This window comes from Rhea pennata, chromosome 3 (genome assembly GCF_028389875.1).
Source record: "Rhea pennata isolate bPtePen1 chromosome 3, bPtePen1.pri, whole genome shotgun sequence".
NCBI classification, from domain to species: Eukaryota; Metazoa; Chordata; class Aves; order Rheiformes; family Rheidae; genus Rhea; species Rhea pennata.
Window position 1 is genome coordinate 21,637,820 of NC_084665.1, and position 13,780 is coordinate 21,651,599.

Below are 13,780 nucleotides of genomic sequence, written 5' to 3' on the forward strand. Positions count from 1 at the left end.
CGAGGAAAAGAAGGTGATTGGGAGTAGCCAGCATGGATTCACCAAGAGGAAATCCTGCTTAACCAACCTGATAGCCTTCTATCATGGAATGACTGGCTGGGTAGATGAGGGGAGAGCAGTGGACATTGTGTACCTTGACTTCAGCAAGGCTTTTGACATTGTCTCCCATCACATCCTCCTCAATAAGCCCAGGAAGTGTGGGTTAGACGAGTGGACAGTGAGGTGGATTGAGAACTGGCTGAAAGGCAGAGCTCAGAGGGTTGTCATCCATGGTGTGGAGTCTAGCTGGAGGTCTGTGGCTAGTGGCATTTCCCAGGGCTCAGTACTGGGTCCCATCCTGTTCAACTTTTTCATCAGTCACCTGGATGAGGGGACAGAGTGCCTCCTCAGCAAGTTTGCTGATGATACCAAGCAGGGAGGAGTGGCTGACACACCAGAGGGCTGTGCTGCCATTCAGAGAGACCCAGACAGGCTGGAGAGTTGGGTGGGGAGGAACCTCATGAAGTTCAACAAGGACAAGTGTAGGCACCTAGGGAGAAATAAGCTCGTGCACCAGGACAAGCTGGGGGCTCACCTGCTGCAAAGCAGCTTTGCAGAGAAGGACCTGGGAGTCCTGGTGGACAACAAGTTGACCATGAGCCAGCAATGCGCTCCTGTGGCCAAGAAGGCCAACAGTCTCCTGGGGTGCATTAGGAAGAGTGTTGCCAACAGGTGGAGGGAGATGATCCTGCCCCTCTACTCAGCCCTGGGGAGGCCTCATCTGGAGTATTGCATCTACTTCTGGGCTCCCCAGTACAAGAGACATGGAGCTACTGGAGAGAGTCCAGTGGAGGGCTACAAAGATGATCAGAGGGCTGGAGCATCTGCCCTACAAGGAAAGGCTGCGAGAACTGGGCCTCTTCAGCCTGGGGAAGAGAAGACTGAGGGGGGATCTTATCAATGTGTATAAGTACCTGAAAGGAGGGTGTCAAGGGAACGGGGACAAACTCTTTTTCAGTTGTCCCGTGTGACAGGACAAGAGGCAATGGGTAGAAGTTGAACCACAGAAGATCTACCTGAACATGAGGGGGAATTTCTTCCCTGTGAGAGTGACGGAGCACTGGCACAGGTTGCCCAGGGAGGTTGTGGAGTCTCCTTCTCTGGAGATATTCAAGGCCTGGCTGGATGCAACTCTGTCTAACATGCTCCAGGTGACCCTGCTTGAGCAGGGGGGTTGTACTAGATGATCTTCAGAGGTCCCTTCCAACCTTACTGATTCTATGGTTGTGGCACCACTGCACAAGGTGGTCCCCTTTCTTCTTTGTTTTTTTTTTTAAAGGATGGATTGTATAGTTCTTCAGTTGTGTCTGTGAACTAAAATCTTTCCTGAAAGGAAATTCAAATAAGGCTGATCTTCACAAAGTGTGCATTGGTTCAGCTGTGCATAATGACTCTCAAAATTGAGTTGGCTCTAGCTTTTAATTGCTAACACCTCAATTTCTCTAAATGTAAAAGGAGGAAATAATCTCAAAACTAAACCACGATAAAAACACTACTTAAACGTAGAAAAGATGGTTGTAGAAAAGACCCAAAAGTGACATACAGTCTGTGTTCCTGCATGGGAAAAAAGTCAGGTAAAAACATGCTGCAAAGACACAGACATCACTTAACTGTCAGCCCAGATGCAATGGTGCAGAGATCCTTCAGGTGATGGAAGTAATCCAGTGAGTTTTGGATTGACTGACCTGAATAATGTATTCTTTGAAAGTTTAATTTACAATGCAAAACAGTCACCAGAGTGTACCATAAAACTGCCCTTTGACTTAAGCTTTCTTTTGATGATGTCTGGAAACGTTCCTGTATACTGCTATAAAGCTCTCAGCATGGGATTGTATTTTATCCACGTCTTTTAACTACAGATTCATATTGTTTTAATTTATAATTTTATTATAGGTTGCCTGGTTTTTTTGAGGAATAAATTGGAAACAAATAATTTCTGATCTGATGTCAGGATGATAGTTTGGAATGTAGAAATATTTTCCACTGAGCTGTGCAGCCATTAATTGTTTTGTCCATTAGTTGCAATTCTTAATTATTATTGGTTGCTCTTTAAAAATCTTGATTTGTAGTTCTCATTTTTAGTAAGTACCATTAGATACATAGTTTGTATATTTTGATTTTTCTGGCTTTGAACTTCTCTTAAATTTTTGCTATTTAGCAGCAACATTTTCAGTGAAAATGTTCATAAACAATATATCAGCATGTGGAAATTACAGTAAACACACATGCAAAAAGGTTAAAAAGGTTTATATGAACAAGTGTAGCAAACAAGTGTTTTCTCGTTAGTATGCAAAAATTTATATTTAATCAATAGAAATGTATCTTTCCTCTGAGTTTCATCAAATTTTATCTGGTATTACTGAAACACTCAAGCCAGGGAACTCCAAGACATAAGCAAATAGAGACTCATGTCTCTTAAAAAGTCAAAGGAGAGATTGCTGTGATTGTTTTGGGAAAATTCAAGAGCATAGAGAGCAGACCTAAGGAAAGGGAGGATGTAGGTGGATGCTGCTCAGACCCAATATAAATTGCTTCAGCTATTAGTCTGAAAAGAAGGCAAGAAGGAAGGGATCCCAGCTGGCCACAGGCACATAACATCCTCCTTTGCCAGACATTTGTTCTGTCGGAGGCAGCACATTCGATTTTGTGTTAACTTGGATGTAGTCTACAACTTCTAGCACGAACACAGGAGTCTGATTCCCAGATGCAGCTCTTTCTGTATTATATCTTTTTTTTGTTATAATATGGGAAAAAATGAATATACTACAGATGTGAAAAAACAGCATATGTCAAGGTAGTGTATTATTTTAATCTCAGTATCTGACAAGGAAGGAGACAAGCTGGTTTGTCTCCTCGTATGTAGCTTCCAGAGGCAGTACTGAGAGCCTGTAAGGGGAAGCATTAAAGAGAATTTTTTTCCTGAAGCTAAATGAGGTTAAAGAACGAAGGTAGAGAGCTGATGGTGGTGTAAGGCAGGAATGAGAGCCAGATGCTGATAGTGCTGAATGGGGCATCATATTTGACAGCAGTATGGAGTAGGGCTGCCAAGATTCTGAAATGGAGGGAGACTCTGAAGCTGTTTTTGTGTAGCAAAAACTGACTTCCAGTTCCCTCCTTATGCCTCAGAGACAGATCTTTCTGTCTCTTAAGGAGACAGCAAGATCTGTTCTCTAGCATTCCCTCAAAATTTGTCCTTCAGCAGAGCCTTATACCTTAACTCTGTCTTGTCTTTACCTTTTAGACAATGTCATGGCTTCTCTGATGTTGCCTAACATTTAAATCATACAAGGTCCAAATTTGCTTATAACATTCACTTCCCTTTGGTTTGATTAAAGCAGCTTGCATTTCTGAGGAAATTCTTGAATAGATGTGTTTTTGTCATACTTGTAGCTTGAAGATAGGTTCATACAATTGCTAGTTGTCTCTGCAAATTACTTCATCTATCTGCAGAGCATGAAATGGAGTAACATCTTAGAGACCATTCTAAATACCATTCAAAATCTTATTTTATGACAAGAACCTTAGCAATGTGATCTCAGCTGGCCTTGCTTTAAATTTGACCAGATGACCAAGACTGCTAATTATCTGAAGTGCACCCTGTGTTCGCACACTTTAGATCTAACTTAAAAAGGAAAAAAAAAACTAACTTAGAACTATTACCAGATTATTGCATTAACGTATTCAGTCATTATACTCAAGTCTAAAGCTTAGGACTTTTTCTTTATCCAAAATTAACACAAATGCATTCCATTTACAGCTAGATTCTTACTTAAAACTGCCCACAGGTCTTATTCGCTGGCAAATCCAGCCCTCTATTCTTCATCAGAACAAGACAACTTCCAGAATAGCTTCTGAATTCTTAATCCAGGCTGGCAAATCACTCTGAAATGCAAGCACCCAAAGAAAGGTAAATCACATGGACTCCGCACAAGTCTCTCTAGCACAGGAGATGCAGAACTTGAGGCATTGCATTTACAGTGGCAGAGTGAGGGATCTTCCTCAGCAGCTGAGGCTGCTGGGGCCCACCCGGGAGCTGGAGGGCTGCTTCCCAGGCTGCTGCCTGGCCTTAGGGGATCCGCCGGCTCCACAGCAGCTCCCCTTGGAGTCACGCCCAGCCTCTGCTGTTCACAGAGATGCTGTGGTTTCCAGCGCGAAAGGCAGAGGCGGCACCCTGTGTTGGAGAAATGATCGTGCCTTAGAGCCTTTTCCGTAATGTCAAAACTTGCACTGGGTGACGTGTGGCAGGAGGCGGCGCAGAGGGGGCAGTGGGCTGCCATGGCTGCACCAGGGCTGCCATGGGCCGTGGGACTGCGGGAGATGCTGGATCAGCACCTGCAGGGCTTGGGCATCACCGCTGTCACAGTGGAGCACCCTCAGGTAGGCCTGCTGCGCTGGTGGGGACCAGGCCGCGTCCGCGGGGTGGCGGATGCTCAAAAGAGCTTGTTTTGAGGCTGGCTGTAGTGCCTGCATGGCCAGGGCCAGCCAGAGTGTGTGTGTGTGTGTGGGGGGGGGGGGTTGGGGGGGATGGGAACACCCACCTCCGGAGCTCATCGCTTGGAAAAAAGCATGCTCAGGACTTGCACAGCCATGTGTATTAGCAAGTTACTCTGCTTAAAATCCTTTCCAGATACGTTTGCAATTTTAACATTCTAAGAGGAGTTTTAGTAATGCTTTTTTCCTTACCTCCTTCAGACCTTTTATTTTTTCTCCAAGACAAAAATAAAAATCTACTTAGGACAAAATAGATTACAGGACAGATTTAGGTGTATGTGTGGGGTTTTTTTGTTGTTTTTTTTTTTTAAAAAGTATCAATTTTGAAATTATCAAAATTTGTGTTTCTGTTTTGAGCCTAGCAAAAATATTTCCTAACTGTTGGGAGAATATCCACTTGGTCATCTGCTTCAGGATTTTGTCACTCACACCCCAGCTGGCAGAACTCTCTTTTGCCTTCCAATTCCCCTGTTTTTTTCAAGAGCTCAAGCATGCTGATGGACTACCTGGTAGTGAATTTCTCAGCATTCAAGACCACCAGTCAACAGTGGACTTCAGTGCAAAACCTGAGTCTAGCAAATGCAATAGATGCACAATCCTTTCCAAATGTATTCCTCTCATTCCCAGTTTAAAATACATATACCTTATCAGAATGATCCGTGTATGGTGGATCTGCACAAAACCATGCTCTCAGAGCTGCCTTTTTCCGCTTTTGAAGTGTGATATGCCTGCTGTATACATCAGAGAGAAATGATTGAGAAAGTCTGTAGGACCAATATGTTGTATTTTATTTGCATTCTTTTAAAATTTCTTCATAAAAGGGTACAGTTTTTAGGCTTAGTATAACACTCAGTATTTTCTATATACTTAACAAAAAATACCTGTCAATAAGCTACTAAAAATCTAATGGGATATAGAGTCTCACACTATAATAATTGTATTTTCCAAGTATTCACTGTTGAAGAAATGATGCCATATGTCCAACACTTGAAAGGAGGTCACAGTAAAAACCTTTTTCTTAAAGACAAAAAGAAGAAAGGGTTCTGGTTGGTGACTGTTCTACACAACAGGCAGATTGATTTAACTGATCTTGCTAAAAAAACTGGGAGTTGGGAGTGGAAATCTAAGATTTGCTGATGAAAATGCCATGCCGGAAAAATTGAAAGTGGGCCAAGGATGTGCTACGCCACTAGCCCTCTTCTGTGACCAAGGAGACGTGAAGTTTGTACTGGATGCTGGCTTTCTGGAAGGTGGCCATGAAAAGGTGTATTTTCATCCAATGACAAGTTCTGCAACCATGGGATTAAGCCCTGAAGACTTTCTGAAGTTCGTGAAATCAACAGGACATGACCCAATAATCATCCATTTTGATAAAAATATTAAGTAGATAAAATTCACATTTTTATTATTAGGCATCAATTTTATAGAGCAAAACTAGTGGAAGTTTAATTACAAATACAATTTGAAAAAATAGGCATGCTCCTCTTTTTCAATTACCTATATCTGTCTTCTATAATCTGGTGAAAAAAATACTGTCTTCAGGTTATTAAAAGTTTAACAGAATATTCTTTTAAAGAAAGATATGTTTGCATTCTACCACTAAGTAACCAGTGGCTAGAAAAAGGTTTTATTTAAATAATGTTATAGTGTTTAATAATAAAACTGATAAAACTGGAACTTTCAGTATGTGGTACTGCACTTGAAATGCTGAAACTTAAGATAACATCATTAAGAAATAGTGAATTAAAGTTCTAAAATATTTGGCAATGCACTTAGGACAGAAATGTCTAGATTGTGTACCTGCACCCATCTATCCCCTACTATATTGCTTTCCTGTTCTTATTTTTACCTGGGTGTGGGAGAGGGGAGAGGGAAACTTAGTTATGCTGTCCAGCACATACGTGATTGTCTACACTCGTTTTTTTTTTTTTTTTTTTTTTTTTTTTTCCTTTTCACTTTCCCAGTTAGTATCCTGCCTTGGGAAATTTTCAAGTATTCTTCCAGTAATTCCAGATGGTATGGCCACCAAACGTCCCATTAAGATGGTGTGCCTCGTCCATTTTACAGCCTCTCCAAAAATGGCAGAACGTGAGGGAGTAATCTAAGAGCAGATTATACAGGGGTGTGAATCACTGGTACTAGTCTCTTTTCTGGCAGAAAAGCTCTGAAGAATAACTGTATTCTAGATTCCTGGCTGGGTATAGTATTTACTGGTGATAGCCGGGAAGAAAGTTAATACAAGCAGCGACTATTAACTTTTGTGTACAATTTCCACTGATTCATGCACCAGTGGAGGACATGCATGTTCTCTGCTGTACTGTAACCTTAATCAGCATATGGGAAGCACCTAGAGAAACAGCAGATTTCTGAGACACTCCCTTCTGCACAGGAGGACGGGACTGCATGTAGAAACATCCATGTCTTTGAAGAGGTTGTGGGGAGGCTGATCTGGCATTAAATAAGTGATATATATTCAGTATAGAAAAGTATCTACTATTGCAAGAACAAGACCAACACATTCTCAGCATTAAATTTCTAATCTAATTCTTTCTACTCTCCTGCCCAAATGAATAAAACCTCTTTCAAATAGATCTTCTTTGAATCAAGAAGCAGAAAGTCCACAAAGTCCAGTAAATATGCTGTGCCAATGAGTACCCAGATAAAACCCAAGGATAAGGGAGTTGTGAAAATGAGGGACAAAATTTGAAGACAACAGCAAAAAGGGCTGTTGAAAACAGCCTAATGAAAATGTCTACTTTATGTAAGAAATGTGTCTAAATGGCAAGCAGTAGTATGAATACAGGTTGAGGCAGAAAACAAAAAAAAATGTAATACAGAAAATGGAAGAAAAGACGACGTAAAAAGACTTGCAATCTTTGATTACTATTTGCTATTGTGTCATATTGAAGGACCTAGCAGTAAAAATGATAAAATGAAACATTTCAAATAAACACAAGACAAAAAAACAGTCAAGGTGACTCTGTTTCATTATATATGGTCAAGACTGTTTTACGAGCTGAAGAAAACATCAGTTATGTTATTTTCTACTAAGAAAATGAGATTTTAAATTCTGTGGAATGAGCAACTACCATTAAATAAGCAAAGAAAAAGCATCTTATAGGGCAAGGCAAGTTACCTGACAAACAACCTTAATACGATTTCCTTCATGTCAGAAGATTCTGGCACCTGTATTCAGAGAGGTGAATCTACAAAACACTCCATGATATAGCAGTTCAAATTCTCCTGTCTAGAAAGATGCAAACAATCCCATCTATAATGGCAGTTCTATCAAATAGAAAGAATATGACCCAAAAATATTCTAATAGAAACCTATAGGAAGTCACCAGAAAGCTGTCCAGACACAAGTGATTTTACGTTTTTTTTTTTTTTTAAATAGAAAACTGAAAGGAACATCTGGTATTTTGGAAGCTGGTTAATTAATGAACTGTCTACAGAACTCTGAATTGATAAATGCATTATTAAAATAGTAAGATGTTAAGATACAGAGTTAGGCATCTGTAAAAAATTTTTTTAAATCCTTGGCCTCATACTCACCCTCCCTTCCCTTAAAGGTTTCTTCTTTGAGGTACCCCAAATCCTTTATCATTTCCAAAAAAATTACAGAGTATATTTGATTTCTGTCAATTTTTTTTTAAATCCAGAAAGCTTTAAATGTGAAAGACAGTGTATTTTAAAGACATATGTATAATAGTACAGTTTACTATGCTTCACAAATCTTAAGTCTGTACAACCTAAAATTTAACTACCTTTTTCCTTGGAAAGTGATTGAGGCTTGCCTCAGCCAAAATAATGGCCATGTAAAATCAAAGCTTCAAATACTGCACTTGGGAAATTTGTAATGATTTGCTTTTGCATTTACTTATGTCTTTTTAAAATAATACTATAACAACATATAGTTCAAAGCTACTGGTCTTCACAAACAAACACCACAAAACAAACTACACACTGTTCAACAGAATTCTGCTATAGTTTTATAGGTTTCCTTTCAGAAGAAATACTGAACACATTACCAACTGACCACAAAGCTATTATTCAACATCAACATCCTTCCAGTAACATCAGTTTCCAGAAAAAGTGTGTATAAATATACACACATAAAATAAGAACAAAAATTATTTGGTTTGGCATTTTAATAACGTTATTAAATGTATACAATGGTAAACATTAAAAAATTCCTCAATCAATACTTAAAAGAAATTACAGTTTTAAATAAGAGCTTTTAAAGTTCTGTTTCACACCTAGATACATTCCTTTAAGGCAGTTTATTACTATCAAAGTATTATTTACATGTATGTTATCATCTAACTCTAAGAATCACACATGAACTCCTTTGCTGAGGCTGCATCATGTTTTAAAAAAATTAAAAATAGTACATGCTGGGAATGCTACCAAATCCCCAGCAGACTAAGCTTCATCAGAAAATAAATGAATTTTTTTATTTATGGTATCACAACATCATGTTACCTTGAACTAATAATGACAAATCTGGCAATTCTTGCTGTAAACCGCTGTGCCGTTCTATTGTATGTTGCCCAAGAGCTGCTGTATTATTCCCCTGGCAGTTTGTTTTAGAAAAGATGAAATGTCTTCCAAATAATTTTCTTTCTTTTAAAGAGCATAGACCAGAAAGATTAAATGCTTTACGTAAGTTTGGTACAGTTCAAGAAAGAAGGATTAAAAAAAAAAAAAAAAAAATCAGACCATAGAGAACCTTGTGACTGCTCCTCTGTTCTGAACTGCTTTGCAGAGGAAAGTGCTGGGAAAAGTAAATTTTGATCTCCTAAAATGCAAATGTGTCCTTCTGCTGCTTTTGGCTAACTTAGTGAACACAAATCAAAATCCAGCTCTGGTCTTTGAACTGATGTGGGTAAAGAGGCTTGAAACCTGCTTTCAGTAGCACAGAAAGACAATAGTCAAGACTCCAGCACATACATCTGACCTGTGCTGAACTCTGACCTAACAGGAGGTGTAAGGATGAAGTCTATAGCCAATCTCTCTCTCAAACCTCTGCTTATTCTCTCATATGGGGAAACTTTGCTTATATTTTTTTAATGGGAGGATTTCACTTCTGATACGCTTCATAAGCTTAATAGTAACACTGTCATCTGTATCTAAACCCTGGCAGTGATTGCACAGATGTCTTAAGAATGTGTAATAACATCCAAAAAGCAATGTAGGAAATTGTGACAGGTAATCCTGGACAACTTAATGAATATAGAGAAGAGCTAAATAAATAAAAAGCCAGGAGATGCCCACATTGAGAAAAATGATACGGCTAGGCATGGCGAGGATGAAACCGTATGTGCACCCATCATGTTTCTCAAAGAAAATCATGAGATAAAATGCCATGCAACAGTCACAGCGGTTTGTCTTTCTCATGTACTTTCCCCAGGGTCTTTAAGTATCTGATATATCTAAGCACACAACTGCACAGGTTCCATGAATACAAACAGCATCTGGCACTCAAGCTTAAATCTGTTCATTCAGGACACGTGTGCTCTTCTAAAAGCAATGATATTAGTAGTAAATTAGGGTTTAGTATCTTGAAATGTATCAATCTTCAATGTTTTCAAGGAGAGCAAAGAGAACCCAGCAACAATTAGACCCTGAAATTAGTCTGAAAGCATGAAAATCTAGACTCAGAGGCATTTTCCTAATATTTAAGGTATTTCAATTCTCTTTCGTAACAGCTATCTTTTTAATAAGGGCTAATGGCATTACAGATTTCATGTGTCTTCTGAATTATGTGAAGGTAGCTTTTCCTTCAGGTTTTATGGCTATGCTTATATTGCAGTACAGAAATGGCACAGATCAGGCTTAACACCAAATTCTTATTGCTTATAGTACTTTTCTCTTAGAGCATGTCCAGTCTATGTCTGGCTCATTTTGTATTGTGGGAAAAACTCACATATGCCCCAAGCTTTAAATGCATTTAGGAACACCTAGATTACCTGTAGTATATACAGGCCCTGACACACTGCACCTGCATCTCACCTGCCCTTTTGCTGATGTCCTGTAGCAGTCAATCAACAGTCTGGAATGCCCTGAATCCTTTTCAGAAAGGTCATGATATCAGTTATCACATAAGAAATTAATTCACATGCAACTAGTATCCAGCTGCTTACAAAAACATCATGGCTGAATAGCACTGGATTTCAGGAGTGCTGTGGGCTTCTGACCACATGTAGGATCGCTTGGCTAAGTGTTGATACCCTGCAAAGCTCTATTCGCTTCCACTGAAATGAGTGAGAATCTGACACTGAGAATAAGCAGAGCAGAACTAGATACTTGTATATACAAGTCAACAATCAAAATTAACTCATGAATTTAATAAAATACCAGAAATGTCTTTAGAGATGTACAAAGAATGGAAATTCTATCTGCTGGAGAGCTGCAAAATTTGTCTCGTTTAAGGAAAATTTTTAAATTCTCCATGAAAAAAATCCCAGGCTGAACAAACATTTGTAGTGCTAAAATAAGTCTGTTTTGATTTAGAACTTGTGACATTTTCCATCAGGAAATAATGAAGTCACTTTAAAGAAACAAACAAAACAAAACAAATAATAAAAAAAACTAAAGTGTTCCACTTCTATATCTGTCTGAACTTTCCTCTTTTCCCCCTCTTTTTCACAAAATTTCAGTTCAATCAAAATGTGTTGCCAGGATGGTTTTGCATCTGTTGAACTGCATTCTCCAGTGAAAAATGATTTTGTTCCAATTATTCCCTGACAGCTTGAGACTTTATACATCTTAAAACCTGAAAGCCTGAAAAAACAAGTTATTATTGAAGCAGTTGCAGCAGCTCTATCACATTGTCAAAAGAACAGTGTGATTAAATTGACAAGTAGTCTGTAACTCTAGTTCTACAAATACTTATTGTCATGCTTACCTTTACTTATGTGAATAGAGATAGCTGTAGGTTAAAGTTAAGTATGGGTCTGTTTGGAATACTAGACACTAGGAGATTACACTCTTAACTTAAACCTCTAAAACAGAAATATGAATGTGCTTACTGATTTGTAATAAAACAAAACTCTGATAGTTAATAAATTCTGGATCTGCTTTTAAGTTCATAAATGCTTCCTGCGAGCTCTCTGCAAAAGTTTAAGACAACAAATGTATACAAGCATTAAAAGTACTAACATTTGTTGACTTTAATGTAAATCATTAACAAACAAAATATACCTTACTAATAAAAGACAACCTTAAAAGGGAATTGATTGAAAAATGCGTAAGATATTATTTACATTTCTTTTTGCCATCAAAAGATCTCCTAAGCCACAATCAGCTCATGTCAAAAGACAAACAATAAAGAGATTAATTAACACATAAACATCATAAGACAATCTTATTTTGGAAATGTCATTTGTTGAAAACAACCTTATATTTAAAAAAAAGGTTATAGAAAAATCATACCTGACAATTTCCTGTCAAAAACATCCGAACATATATATCTTGGGAATGTGAAGAACACAAGTAATGAACATTATATTCTGTATAATGTGATATTCCATAATTCCCATTTTTTTGTTATTCAATTTTTTCACATATGTAAACAGTTTTTTCTCTTGCAGTATGCAAAAAAAGAAAAGCATAACTTTTTTTTTTTAACAGCAATTTCATGTGGATTATGCTAACCAAATAAGGCAGTGATGTGCCAGTAAGCTGTGAGGTTTTTTTTTTTTTTTAATCTGTATATACAGTCAATTTCAACAAAATACTACAGCATTTATTTCAGATTTACAGAACTAAATATAAACTGCTAGTTATGTTTTTTGGCTAATTATTAGCAGAAGCTAAGCAAATCAGTGGCTAATTTCATGAACAGAAGAAGAAAGAAGTATTTTTTTTTTCCTGGAGCAATTCTTGAGACCTTAAAATTCATGGTCCTTAGGGAGATGAGAACTGTCCTTTATTCAGTAGATCTTAACAGTGCAATGTGCAATAATTCCTAAGACCATCTAACAATTTTCGGCAGTAGACTCCAGCAGAGCTCCTTGATTCAAGGAAGGAAGGAAGGAAGGAAGGTAGGTAGGTTTTTATTTCTTGCCTGCTCTAGTCACGAAGAACTGTAAAAAATTCCCTTAATTTTTATTAATGATTCCTACAGTCGCTGTCTTGTTACTTCAGAAATAAAGGCTTCATATTGAGATACTGAAGGACACTTTTTCTCTCTGTGTTGAGTTGAAAGGTAGAAAAAGAAGAGAGAACATAAGAAAAGCTTAAAGCGTAGAAGTTTAAAATACAGAGTTAAGTAACTAACAGAACTAACAGCACTAGTAGTATACACTAAAGATGTTTTAATGAGGTCAAGAGAAGGACAGAATACTAAAGAGAAGTTTCATATAAAGGTACTTTCCCTATAGTATAGAATAGTTTATAAAACTAAACTGTTTTGTTAAACTATTATTTTAGATTTATCTGTCACTTTAAGATCTGCTTCAATATTACTTCATAATCTGATTGTATTGAACTTTTCACCTAAAGAGAAATTTGAAAAATAAATTGGCATTATTATAGGTGAAATGGGATGATGTTCCCTGCCTCTATAGGCAAAATAACTGAACTAAAATAAGCTGTTCTGGCTTAAGTAAAAAGCAAGATAGAAGCCAGTTAAGCAAGCAGTATTTATGTCCGGTTAATGCAATGTGCACTTGTTCTTATATATAATGCTGTTAGTTTGTTGTAAATGAAATTAATCTCATTTACATTTTGGGCAGGAAACTCACCACTTGGCCCACATCTCATGTAGTGGGTAACAGAATTAGGAGCTTTGTTGCTCCCTAGACCTGCTTTTTGCATTTCTGCTTTCTGGTATAGCTTCCACATCTGCAGAGAAAAGCATTTCATGTTATTCATTGTATTTATCAGGACATAAAAAACCCTCAAGCATTAACATACATTCTACCTATTAGTAGAGCAAAAAGATATACAAAAGTATTTTTTTCTAGAGGAAAAGACAATGGAGAGGGATAGAAGAAAAAACCGGAACTACCTACTCATCTATGCTCATTAAAATTCATCTTGGAATTTAAAATAATCAGATATTATTTTCAAAGCCCAAGCAGATATACTCATCTTTTATATATACTAGGTCTAAATTTCTACCCATTTGAGAAGGAAAAACAAAACAAACATAGATGTAATCAAAGTTTGCTGAATCTAGAAGAGAACTTAAGACATCTTCCTTTGCATTTTTAACCTCCTACACATTTACAGAAATGTTCAC

General features: G+C 37.7%; 2 protein-coding genes across 5 annotated transcripts in view; one reads left to right on the forward strand and one right to left on the reverse strand.

Annotated features, from left to right (window-relative positions):
- The first annotated feature begins 4,334 nt into the window (after positions 1 to 4,334).
- Positions 4,335 to 5,917, forward strand: LOC134138087 (prolyl-tRNA synthetase associated domain-containing protein 1-like). The gene is given in 3 exon segments (XM_062571300.1): positions 4,335 to 4,416; positions 5,480 to 5,625; positions 5,627 to 5,917. Coding segments are annotated over 3 exon segments (519 nt in total).
- A 2,582-nt stretch (positions 5,918 to 8,499) lies between these two features.
- The window catches only part of CCDC88A (coiled-coil domain containing 88A), a 94,120-nt gene continuing 88,839 nt past the window's right edge, over positions 8,500 to 13,780 (reverse strand). For 2 of the 4 annotated variants that reach the window (XM_062571763.1, XM_062571761.1), the window contains 2 exons: positions 13,281 to 13,380; positions 12,127 to 12,725 (listed from right to left, as the gene is read on the reverse strand). In XM_062571763.1, the coding sequence (XP_062427747.1) occupies positions 13,316 to 13,380 (65 nt within the window). In that variant the 3' untranslated portion in view covers positions 12,127 to 12,725; positions 13,281 to 13,315. The other 2 variants (XR_009957857.1, XM_062571762.1) reach the window with 2 other exon arrangements.